Source organism: Cheilinus undulatus, linkage group 4, assembly GCF_018320785.1.
Source record: "Cheilinus undulatus linkage group 4, ASM1832078v1, whole genome shotgun sequence".
Lineage (NCBI taxonomy): Eukaryota > Metazoa > Chordata > Actinopteri > Labriformes > Labridae > Cheilinus > Cheilinus undulatus.
The window spans coordinates 519,209-531,801 of record NC_054868.1 but is presented as its reverse complement, the minus strand read 5'-3'; the positions used below and the strand labels follow the sequence as shown (position 1 = coordinate 531,801).

Genomic DNA, 12,593 nt, shown 5'->3' with positions numbered 1-12,593 from the left:
GTGTTTATGTGTGTTTATGTGTGCAGTATGCATGCTGTGTGTGTGTTTATGTGTGCAGTATGCATGCTGTGTGTGTCACGAGTGTGTACGTGACTTTAATGTGTGTGTACCTTTGTCACACAGCTGCCCTCCATAGTTGGTGTCACACAGACACTGCCAGGGCTCCACACAGCTGCCATGGACACAGCCGGGGTGAGGAATACACTGGTCACAGTAATCTCCCTGCCAGCCGTACAGACACCTAACACACACACACACACACACACACACACCCCCACCCACCCACACACACACACACACACCCACACACACATACACAAGGAGAGCTGAGGTTCCACACCACACCAACATTAAAGATAGACGTGTGTTTGATGGTTCTATCAGCATTGTCTCACTTGCACTCTCCAGGAAGTTTACAGGATCCGTGCTGGGAGCTGCAGCCCTGCCTGCAGACGGCTGAGGAGAAGCAGAGACAGAGGAGGTGAAGGATCCAATCATCCTAACAGCCCTCTCTCATCTAGAACTCTCTGAGGAGAACAGCTGAGAGGGATGAATCTGTTGATCTGATCCAGCTCACAGGTCTTACCTGTGTTACAGTCCGGACCGGTCCAGCCCTCCTGGCACGTCTTGTTTCCGTTGTGGTCGCACTCGTAGTGTCCGAAGAAGTCGTCTCTGGGTCGGCAGAACTTGTTGCAGCCGAAGCCGTAGTAGTGCTCGTCGCAGGTGAGGCGTACCTGGAAGCTGAACTGAGCCACACGGCCGTCGTGGTTCAGAATCTGCCACCGAGGACTCGGGTTGATCATCCCTGATTGGATGGCCTTATCAATCACGCCTGGAAACAGGAAGTTGACATCAGTGAGATTATCAGAAGGGCTTTAGTGATATTCTGGATCCATGAAGGTTCCTGGTTCTAGTCTCTTTCATACAGGAAGTGAAGCGTACATCCTTTATTCCTCTGAGCAGCTATCACAGGCTCCCTGCTTTGACAGATGATGCTGTGTTTCATATCTGTCCTTGCTAAGGCCCCCTGCAGGTCTGCTGGCTGTGACAGAGTCAGAGAGTGCTGAGCAGCTCTGCGGTATTTCACCGGTGGGGTGGAAAGCGTGCTCGGGTCGAGGGCTGTTTGTTCAACCGGCTGCTGCGTGAGCTGAAACCTTCAAACCTGGCGGCAGGTAGCGGCGTCCGTCCTGGGAGCAAACTGTGAGTCCTGGCGTCAGCGTGGAGAAGAAGCAAAGGTGCTGAAAATATCAGGCAGGCAGCAGATTGGAGGAATAGTGAAGCTCACAAAAGGCTGGATCGACTCCGACTAAGACGTTTCAGCAAATATTCAAACCTCACACCTTCCTGCTGAGGCCACACCTGCCTGGGAGCCAAGACCTGGAGCTCACTGGAGCTCAGGCACCTGGAGGGAAGGAACAATCCTCCACGCTACCATGGGGATCCTGAGGCCTGGTCCGGTCTCTGTGTCTCACTGGAGCAGACCGGTTCTTCAGTGCTTCTTCTTCTTTTTTTATCTATTATTTTAATGTTTGTTTGTGAAGAACTGAAACCTCTGAACCTTTATAAATCTCAATCTAACCCAGAAAAGTAAAATAAGAAATAAAGTGTTTTTCTCCTGGAGCTCATGATCACATCGTCTGAACCTCCATGTCTGACAGCCTTCATCCATCATCCTCAGATATTCATCATGGAAACCGTCCCCTTCAGATTAGCTGAACAATCCAGAGTATGAACCACAGTGGGGTTTATGTAATCACCCTGATCATTCTGTAATCATTCTGAGATTAGAGTCACAGATTAAAGTCAGAGATTAAAGTCAGAATCCTGAGATTAAAGTCAGAGATTAAAGTCAGAATCCTGAGATTAAAGTCAGAGATTAAAGTCAGAGATTAAAGTCAGAATCCTGAGATTAAAGTCAGAGATTAAAGTCAGAATCCTGAGATTAAAGTCAGAGATTAAAGTCAGAATCCTGAGATTAAAGTCAGAGATTAAAGTCAGAGATTAAAGTCAGAATCCTGAGATTAAAGTCAGAGATTAAAGTCAGAGATTAAAGTCAGAATCCTGAGATTAAAGTCAGAGATTAAAGTCAGAATCCTGAGATTAAAGTCAGAGATTAAAGTCAGAATCCTGAGATTAAAGTCAGAGATTAAAGTCAGAATCCTGAGATTAAAGTCAGAGATTAAAGTCAGAATCCTGAGATTAAAGTCACAGATTAAAGTCAGAACTCTGAGATTAAAGTCTGAGATTAAAGTCAGAGATTAAAGTCAGAATCCTGAGATTAAAGTCAGAGATTAAAGTCAGAATCCTGAGATTAAAGTCAGAGATTAAAGTCAGAGATTAAAGTCAGAATCCTGAGATTAAAGTCAGAGATTAAAGTCAGAATCCTGAGATTAAAGTCAGAGATTAAAGTCAGAGATTAAAGTCAGAATCCTGAGATTAAAGTCAGAGATTAAAGTCAGAATCCTGAGATTAAAGTCAGAGATTAAAGTCAGAATCCTGAGATTAAAGTCAGAGATTAAAGTCAGAGATTAAAGTCAGAACTCTGAGATTAAAGTCACAGATTTAAGTCACAGATTAAAGTCACAGATTAAAATCACAGATTAAAGTCACAGATTAAAGTCAAAATCCTGAGATTAAAGTCACAGATTAAAGTCACAGATTAAAGTTACAGATTAAAGTCACAGATTAAAGTCACAGATTAAAGTTACAGATTAAAGTTACAGATTAAAATCACAGATTAAAGTCAGAGATTAAAGTCAGAATCCTGAGATTAAAGTCAGAGATTAAAGTCAGAATCCTGAGATTAAAGTCAGAGATTAAAGTCAGAGATTAAAGTCAGAATCCTGAGATTAAAGTCAGAGATTAAAGTCAGAATCCTGAGATTAAAGTCAGAGATTAAAGTCAGAGATTAAAGTCAGAATCCTGAGATTAAAGTCAGAGATTAAAGTCAGAATCCTGAGATTAAAGTCAGAGATTAAAGTCAGAGATTAAATTCAGAATCCTGAGATTAAAAGTCAGAATTAAGTCAGAATCCTGAGATTAAAGTCAGAGATTAAAGTCAGAATCCTGAGATTAAAGTCAGAGATTTAAGTCAGAGATTAAAGTCAGAACTCTGAGATTAAAGTCACAGATTTAAGTCACAGATTAAAGTCACAGATTAAAATCACAGATTAAAGTCACAGATTAAAGTCAAAATCCTGAGATTAAAGTCACAGATTAAAGTCACAGATTAAAGTTACAGATTAAAGTCACAGATTAAAGTCACAGATTAAAGTTACAGATTAAAGTTACAGATTAAAGTCACAGATTAAAGTTACAGATTAAATTCACGGATTAAAGTCACAGATTAAAGTCACAGATTAAAGTCAGAACTCTGAGATTAAAGTCACAGATTAAAGTCAGAACTCTGAGATTAAAGTCAGAGATTAAAGTCAGAGATTAAAGTCAGAGATTAAAGTCACAGATTAAAGTCAGAACTCTGAGATTAAAGTCACAGATTAAAGTCAGAACTCTGAGATTAAAATCAGAGATTAAAGTCAGAGATTAAAGTCAGAATCCTGAGATTAAAGTCTGAGATTCATTTTTCTGGGATCAGAGTCAGGTCTGAGTCTGAGAGTCCCTGTTCTATGTCTGCTTCTTGATAATCCCAATCCCAAAAGCAGTCAGGTGTTCATCTACCTGTCCTGCTGCTCAGTAGCAGAAGGATGTAGGCGATGGTTACTCGTGTTCAGAGCTCTTAGCGTGTTGATGCTAAAGTGAGTCAATATTTGTTCAGCACACTGACCCCCCCCAGTACACCTGCGCTGAGGTCAGCAGACTTCACACAGGGACTATAATGGCTCCCTGAGGGACGCCAAATACAGCACGCCACCAACACGCTCGCTCTGAGCGCTCCACTGACCGCTGGAAGACTAATCCAGACTGGAGGGGGGGCAGCTTTGCTCTCTCTTTACTTTTCTGAATGAGACTCAAACAGAGCACAAACGCTCCGACACACAGGAGGAACAGTGTAGAATCAACCAGCAGGGGGCGCCACGGGGTCAGAGAAGCTGCTGAAGGAGAATGATGATGATGATGATGATGGTACTCACTGCCAGATGAAGAGTCATTGTTGAAGTCCAGAGCTTCTAGGATCAACGTGTACGACCTCTGCACAAACAAACACAGAGAACATTCATCAGCACCAGTTTTCATCTCAGTCATCACTTTAACTTAACTCTGGCTCTCTGATTGGTCCACTGACCCACCAATCAGAGAGCCCTCTCTCACAGCAACTGTTCCAGTTTTACCAGGGCTGCTCGATTACAGTAAATATCACAATCACGATGATTAGAGCCTGAATACCAACCTCAGAACCAGGACTCTGCTGAAACTGAGGGGATTATCCTCCTCTCAGTTTAACGGCTGATTCAGGAGCCTTCAGCTGCCTAAAAGTCTCCAGCATCTGCAGACAGACCAGTCTTGGACACACATTTACTCTCTTTAAGGGTTCTGTGCACGTGTGCCTCCTTTATGGACGGCCTGGTTTGAGCAGTTCATGAATGTAGCTCATGTAGCTCAAAATAGTTTGAGCTACATTCATGAGCGTTGGTACATACATGTGTCATGTCAAGATTAACAGAAAAACAATTTACTGCCTTTTTAAAAAATGTTTGGGGAGTGAGATAATGAAGGCTAAAGGTCAGAGGGATTTAATCTGAGTGACTCCAAAATCTGGGTCCTCATTCTAGACAAGAGGGAGATCGAAAGTTAAGCAAAACGTGAGTTTTCATCTTAAGGCGGAGCTGCAATCAGGCGCCAAAGTTGGAGGACTAATAATGGCACTGTGCCAATTCATTTTAATGGTGTGGATGCCAATAAAGGCCTCTTCCTCTGGGTGTCTTTGCTAAAATCATCATCTCTTCTCTACATGTTTACACACAGAACATTCTCTAGATCAGGGGTTCTCAACCTTTTCAGCCCGTGACCCCCAAAATAAAGGTGTCAGAGACCAGGGACCCCCACTGGACCTGCAGGTGGTTGAATCATGAATATTCTACAAAGTCATGTGGAGACAAGGGCGCCCATGTTAATCCTTTTGTTTAAAACAGAAATAAAATACTTTAAAAACAGCTAAAATGGGTTAATAATGCTGGGAAAGGTGGTGAAACTGAGGTTAGAATTAGTAGAAATGGGTTAGAAATGACAAAAATTGGATCAAACAGGCAAAAAAAATAACCAAAATTTCCAAAAATGGTGTTAAAGTGGCAAAAATAGGTGGAAATGTGGTGAAATGGGACACAAACTTGATATAAATTGGCACAAAAGGATTAACTGAGGCAGAAATAGGCAGAAATGGGCATATTAAATGGTGAAATGTAACTTATAAAGTGGTAAAGAGGGATTAATAGTGGCAATAGTGGGTCAGCAGAGCCAACAATAGGCAGAGAGCAGTAAGATTTGGTTTAGAAGTGGCAAAAACAGGCAGAAAAAAAGTGCTGGAAAGGGTTTAAAACTGACCAAAAATGGTTTTAAGTGGCAAAAATGTGTTAAAGTTGGCAAAATTGGTGGGAAAATGTGATGACAACAGGTTGAAATTTGGCAAAATTGTTTTAATGTGGCATCAGTGTAAATCAAAAAATATTCTAGTTTTTAAGGCATCTGGAGACCCGCTCTCAGTGTCTCACGACCTTCAATGGGGTCCTGACCCCAACGTTGAGAACCAGTGCTGTAAATAGCCATGATGATACCAGCTTTATTAGAAGTGTTGGTCCCTCTGTGCACCGACTCATTCAGACAAAACCACAGAACCTACTCAGTCTCTGACTCCCCGATGGTAGACTCTGCTGTTAATGTCCCTGAACTTCATCCCTGGTGGTCTCTCCTCTTCCTCACACTCCTCAGACCCTGCCGCTGCTGCTGAAAGATTCTCAGCAGATAAACTTTGACGATCTGAGCGGGAAACAGCCGCCAGGCCGCGGCGTTTACAGATGTGTGGTTAGCGTGCTAGCCTGTGATGTTAGCGTGTGGAGCGCGGCGCTGCTGAAAGGTTTAGAACACTGAAACGATCCTGAACAAACATCTCTGAGAGCATGCATCTGCATCTGTCATTTTGTTATAAGTAACAGAAACTATGGAGCCATTATTGTTGCAGAGCTATTTTTATTAATGCGTGCTGAGCTCACAAACGCTTACATGGGGCTGCAAATCTGTCAAACGTCTGCAAATGGTTTTACAGATCCATGCACACATTTATGGATCTGTGTAAAGACGTGTGGCTCTATTTAAGCATTTTCAGAGAGTTCTGCAACAATAATAGCTCCATAAAAAACATTTAAATGTTTGTGATTGGCACCAAGAAGAAGAGAGACAGATGCTCCCACATTCATGAACCAGACCAGCGGACATTCAGATTATTTCCAGCTGGATTAGAGATCATCAGATCTAAGAACGCTCACACAGTCGATGGACTGCCCAGATTTCACGTCTGAAAAAGCAAAAAAGTTGGGAAAATTGGAAATAGATGGCTCTAAGTTGCAAAAGGCAGCTTAAATGGTCAAAAAGTGGCAAAAAAGGAGAAAAAAGGGGCAAAAATTGCTGTAGCCTCAGGTTGAGTGTCACTGACGTAGACTCTGATCTGGTTTCATGGTCAAACATGAGTTTGAAGCTGCTGCGCTTGTTCCTGGTCTGAGAGAGCCTGGCTCAGCCTGACATCATGACTGCAGTAAGGATTATAGTACAGACGCAGCAGAGGGGTCAAAGGTTAGTAGAAATGGGGTCAAATTTAAGTTTGATCAATGCCAGCTCTTTACTGCCAACACATTCAGCAAAGCTGGGTGTATGTGAGGATATCACTCTCTTTTCTGCACATATTCAGTCAGCAGCGTTCACCTGAAGACACACCAACATGTCTCCTGGGAATCTTCTCTGCTGACTGTCCAGCAGAGAGATTTCCCCCACTCCTCCTAACAGCCCTCCCCAGGCTAAAAGACTGGCATCCAACCTGAGGGCTAAATCTTCAAACTCACCGGCCATGCGAAGCTGAAAGGCAGAACGATCCTGCCGTTGTCGCTCTCGCCGCCGCCTACAGTAAAAGTATTCCCACCGAGGACGGGCGTAGAGGCGGTGCCGAAGCTGCAGGGCCCGGCCGACGACACCTTCAGCTGGTACTCCTTCAGACAAACCCGGAAGTAGGTGTCGCATTCATCCGCCGTGCACCGCTGATCCAGGACGTCCCGGGATCCGTCACAGCAGGCGCCACTCTGCAGCCGTCCCTTAACGTTGTGCACGGATAAAACCTGGAGCTCGAAGTGTCCCGAAGCTGACGACACCTGCAGAGAGACCGCACAGGTGAGCTCAGAGAGACAGCATACATCACAGATCCATACACGTTACACCGCGTTCCACATTATTAAGCAAATGACATTTTTCTCTTATTTTCATAAATATTAATGAAAATGACAGTCAGAGTATTTTTCTAGTCATCAGCTGTTAGAGTATATTTCAAATGTTTTTGAACAAACTTCATAATGATAAATATATATTTTTTTTTAAATAAAAACCTCTAAGCATTAAGCAGGCCACAGGTTTCAATAATAAAAAGGATCTCTGCTGCTGAAGAGCCTCAGATAGTGTAATGCCTTGGACAAGGAATGAAAACATGAGATATTTCAGCAAAAATTAATCGTGATCATCGTACTGTGAAGACATTAGAGTCTGATTCAGAGCACAGACGGGTTCCTGCAGACAAAGGCATAATGAGGAAGGTTTCTGACAGAGATTCATCAGATTCAGAGAGCAGATGCTAAAATGCCACTACAAAGCAGCAAACAGGTATTTGAAGCTGCTGGTGCCTCTGGAGTCCCACCAACCTCAAGGTGTAGGATCCTCCAGAGGCTTGCAGTCGTGTATAAACCTACTATTCAGCCCCCCCTAACCAGTCATGTTTGGGCTGGAATCATGAGGAGAGAGCTGGTAGACCCCTTTAGGGTCCCTGAAGGTGTGAAAATGACCTTGGCAAAGTATCTAGAGTTTCTGACTGACCACTTTCGTCCATGGTACAAAAAGAAGAACCGTGCCTGCTGTAGCAAAATGATCTTCATGCATGACAATGCACCATCTCATGCTGCAGAGAATCCCTCTGTGTCATTGGCTGCTATGGGCATAAAAGGAGAGAAACTCATGGTGTGGCCCCCATCCTCCCCTGACCTTTAACCCTACTGAGAACCTTTGGAGCATCCTCAAGCTAAAGATCTATGAGTGTGGGAGGCAGTTCACATCAGAACAGCAGCTCTGGGAGGATATTCTGACATCCTGCAAAGAAATTCAAGCAGAAACTCTCCAAAAACTCACAAGTTCAATGGATGCAAGAATAGTGAAGGTGATATCAGAGAAGGGCTCCTATGTTAACATGGAACTTGTCCTGTTCAGATGTTTTTGATTGAAATAGCTTTGATTTCAATAAATATGACCTCCTAATGCTGCAGATTCAACACATGACCATTTTCACCTCTTTACAAACTATAAAATCTTTTAAAACTCTGTCCTGATTAATAATGTGGAACAGTGACTTTAGAGGTTTTATTTTTAAATAATGGTTATCATTATGAAGTTTCTTTCAGAAACATCTGAATTATGCTCTAACAGCTGTTGACTAGAAAAATACTCTGACATTTGCATTAATATTTATGAAAATAAGAGAAAAATGTCATTTGCTTAATAATGTGGAAAGCGGTGTATTTATTATTAATGTTCTTAGACAAACCAGCAGACCACTCACTGCTCCTCAGACAGGAATATCTTTTTTTTCTAAGATTTATTTTTGGGCTTTTCTGTGCCTTTATGAGAGAGAGGACAGTGGATAGAGTCGGAAACAGGGAAGAGAGCGGGGAGAGACATGCAGGAAATGGTCGCCTGCGTACGTGGTGCCACCTTAACCACTCGACTACCGGCGCGCCCCAGACAGGAATATCCGAGTATCATCTGCATAGAGGCAGTGCCATAAACCAGGTTTTTAAAAATCAAGCCCAGCGTGAGAACAGATCCGGTCCTAGAATAAACCCTGAGGGACTCAGCTTGAAAAGAGAAAGTAGAATCACCAAGTCTGCTGATCTAGGACCTGGACCAGAGTAAAACTGTGACCTAAACCAGACCAGCTGAGGACTGAGGCTTGTGTCAGAGGCAGCTGTAGAGCTAAAAGGATCAGAGAAGAATCAGCAGATAATAAAAGATCATTAAAAACTGTTAAAAATGCAGACTGGGGAAAGCTTTAAAACCAGACAGAGTCCACCTAAAGCCGTACTTAAGACTCCGGGTCCTGAGGATCCTACATTTCCCATAATGCAATACAAAACTCACTGTCACTTGCCACACTAACCTTTTTTATGAAACAACAAAGTACATTAAAAGTTTATATAAACCAGTTTTATCTAAGGTACCACAGATTTTAATTCTAAATACCCAAACCTGCTAAACCTGAGACCTGCTGGGGTTCTAGTGGTGATAAACATTTTATCCTGCAGGAATCAGACTTACATTCCTGCTGTTTGATATCTAATCCATAGAAGGAGGGTTTGGGTGACTGGGACGTTGTGAAAAAACACGCTTTATTTTCAGAAGTTCATCAAAAACAACGCTGGTCAGGTATCCCTGAACTCTGGTGAGTTCAGACTCCTGTTCAGTCACAACAATGTCTATGGATTATATCCAGATATCAGCAGAGCTCGTCTCTGCCGCCCTGATGACTGACGTCACAGGCGTCTATCTGCCGATACCGATGCATGACGATCCCCACCAGAAAGGTTTGACCAGTCAAGAATGCTTGGTGCTGCAGAAATGCCTAAGTCGCTCAGACTTCAGAAATCTTTTAGGCTCCTGCAGAAATGGAGGAGAATTCTGGCTGTTGGAGGCTCTGCACGGTTAAATAATTATCATAAAGTTATAAAATACGTCTGAACATTTAAAAAGACTGAACTCTTTTCATTTGTCAAACTCTGTGGAGAGCCACTGCTCTGAAATTTAGGATTCCAGGAAAATGTGCATAAAGCCACACATGTCAGAGCAGGGGTGTCAAACTCAAGGCCCGGGGGCCAAATCCGGCCCCTGGTCCAGTTATACCGGCCCACCAGATCAAATCATATTTTCATTAGAACTTATCTTAAATTCTCTATCACATTTTCTAATTTGCATCTCACAATAATGATTTAAAGTTCTGGTTTTGACCTTTTCAAACCACAACTTTGACTTATTATCTCATATTTTGACCATTTAGATTCACAATTTTAATTTTTAAGACATATTTTGACATTTTCAACTCCTAAATCTGACCTTAAATCCCAAATATTGACATTATTTATTTAAAATCTAATTTTTTTTCTCATATCTTGAACTTTAAAACTCATAATTTATTTTTTCAAATAACTTTACATTTAAAATCATGATTTAGAGTTTTATCTTATATTCTGAACTTTAAAATTCTTGATTTTGACCTTTCTCATATTTTGACCTTTTCAACTTCTAATTTTAACTTTTAATCCCAAATATTGACATTTAAAATTAAAAATTCTACATTTTATCTCATCGTTTGACATTTAAAATTCATGATTTTGAATATTATCTCATATTTTGACCATTTAGAATCATCATTTTAATTTTTAAGACATATTTTGACATTTTCAACTCTAACTCTGACTTTAAATCACAAATATAAACATTTTTATTTTAAGTCTAAATTTTTTTGTCATCTCTTGACCTTTAAAACTCCTAATTTTAAATTGTATCTCATAATTTGACATTTAAAATGAATGATTTAGAGTTTCATCTTAAATTTTGACCTTTAAAACTCTTGATTTTCAAATTTATCTCATATTTTCACTTTTTTAACTCATTATTTTGTGTTATTTCTCATTTTTTGACCTTTTTCAACTCCTAACTTTGACCTTTAATCCCAAATATTGACCTTTAAAATTCAAAATTTTATATTTTTTTATCATATCTTTTGACCCTTTAAACTCATGATTTTGAGTTTTGTCATGTTTTGACATTTACAGCTCATGACTTTCAATTTCCTCCAGTATTTTTACTGTTAAAAGTCATGACTTTTTTTTATTTTTGACTTTTTTTAGTCCAAAAATCATTTATCATCAATGTTAAGTTTTTCACTATTATTCATTACTGGTGAAATGAGGTCTTGACCCTCAGGCTAGACCCAAATTCAGGACTGGGCCCCTGCTGAGGCTGAGTCTGACCCCCCTGTCAGAGCATCGATCAGAGACTATCTTTGACTCCTGCAGACATCAGGACGTGAACCTGTGTCCTCAGGGTTAAAGGTGATTCTACAGAGACTTCAGAGATGAAAACCCTCACGTGAACTATAAAGGCAGGGTCAGAGACAGAGACAGCCTAGACTCAGAGACCAGCTGTCAACATGAGCACGTGTCCTAAAGAGTTATAATCCTGAACATCTGTGGTGTCTGAGCATCACTTCCTCTCCTCAAACATCTTTCAGTCATAAATCAGGTGTAGTGAGGCGTACCTGTACGCAGGCGCAGAGCAGCAGCAGCAGGCTAAGGGCGGAGCTCCGTGAGAGGGTCATCCCGGCGGGGAGCTGCTGTCTGTGGCTCTCAGGGTCTCTGACTCTCGGTGGGACCCCCGGCTCCGTGCGTGGCCCCCTCCTCTGTGCGGGACATGCACAGCTGCAGAGAAGCTTCCAGAAAGATCCAGAGCAGGTCCGGAGAGGAGAGAGAGCAGGCTTTGTCTGGTTCCTCTGGGTCTACCACACTGATCCGTCTCTGCCTGCAGCTGGAGGACTACTGACAACACCGAGCAGGCTGGGTAATAGCCTCGGTGAGGGGGCGGGCCTCCACACAGACCACGCCCACTCATGCATGCTAATGTCAGCTGTTTGTGTGCAGAGAGTTCTCATGGAGGTGCTGAGGTGATGTGGCACTGAGGAGCTAAAAGCAGAGCTAACATCCTCCTGATAATGATGGAATGACAGAAAAGCCTCATCTGTCACTATTCCAACATTCAGCACGTTCCCTTCAAAAGCTGCCACCACTACGGTGGCCCTGAATGTCAAAAAGGACCAGACGTCACTGAAAGAAGTTCGTTTGTCTTTAAAGGGGGAATAAGGGGACTCAGGAAAACCCTGGTCCACTATGAAGGTTAGCTGTGTTTTTGATATTTCAGATGAATAAGGACATAGAGGAGGGTACCTCTGCACCAGGACCAGGTTTAGTCTGGAGACCAGGGCTCATCAGGAACCTCTGCACCAGGACCAGGTTTAGTCTGGAGACCAGGGCTCATCAGGAACCTCTGCACCACCAACCACAGAGATCATATTGTGGCCTGGCTAACATTACTGTAGTGTTATTTGGGTTTTTAGTCATCAGCAGTGAGATCTAATCCTGTTATCTTTACTGCAGCAGGTCTGACAACAGAACTGTCTGGACCCTAAAAGTCCTGGAGACTGGGTCCTCCACAATTAAGATTTAACACCAGTATGGACTCATTTTAACCGCTTTCTGCCTTTTTCACCCAATTGTTGCCATTCTTTCACCCCTTTAAAACACTTTTCCCTCATTTTATCCTCTTTGAGCCACTCTTTTATCCAT

The 12,593-nt window shown here is 42.2% G+C and overlaps 1 protein-coding gene across 1 annotated transcript in view; it reads right to left on the bottom strand.

The window, feature by feature from the left end:
- LOC121508975 (protein jagged-1a-like) overlaps positions 1-11,903 on the bottom strand; it is a 30,528-nt gene extending 18,625 nt beyond the window's left edge. Inside the window, exons 1-6 of the mRNA XM_041786121.1 lie at positions 11,513-11,903; positions 7,008-7,310; positions 4,092-4,149; positions 587-832; positions 396-456; positions 111-241 (exon numbers count right to left, since the gene is read on the bottom strand). Coding sequence (XP_041642055.1) covers positions 111-241; positions 396-456; positions 587-832; positions 4,092-4,149; positions 7,008-7,310; positions 11,513-11,572 — 859 coding nt within the window. The 5' untranslated portion in view covers positions 11,573-11,903. The remainder of the gene's footprint in view (positions 1-110; positions 242-395; positions 457-586; positions 833-4,091; positions 4,150-7,007; positions 7,311-11,512) is intronic.
- Between the last annotated feature and the right edge of the window lie 690 nt (positions 11,904-12,593).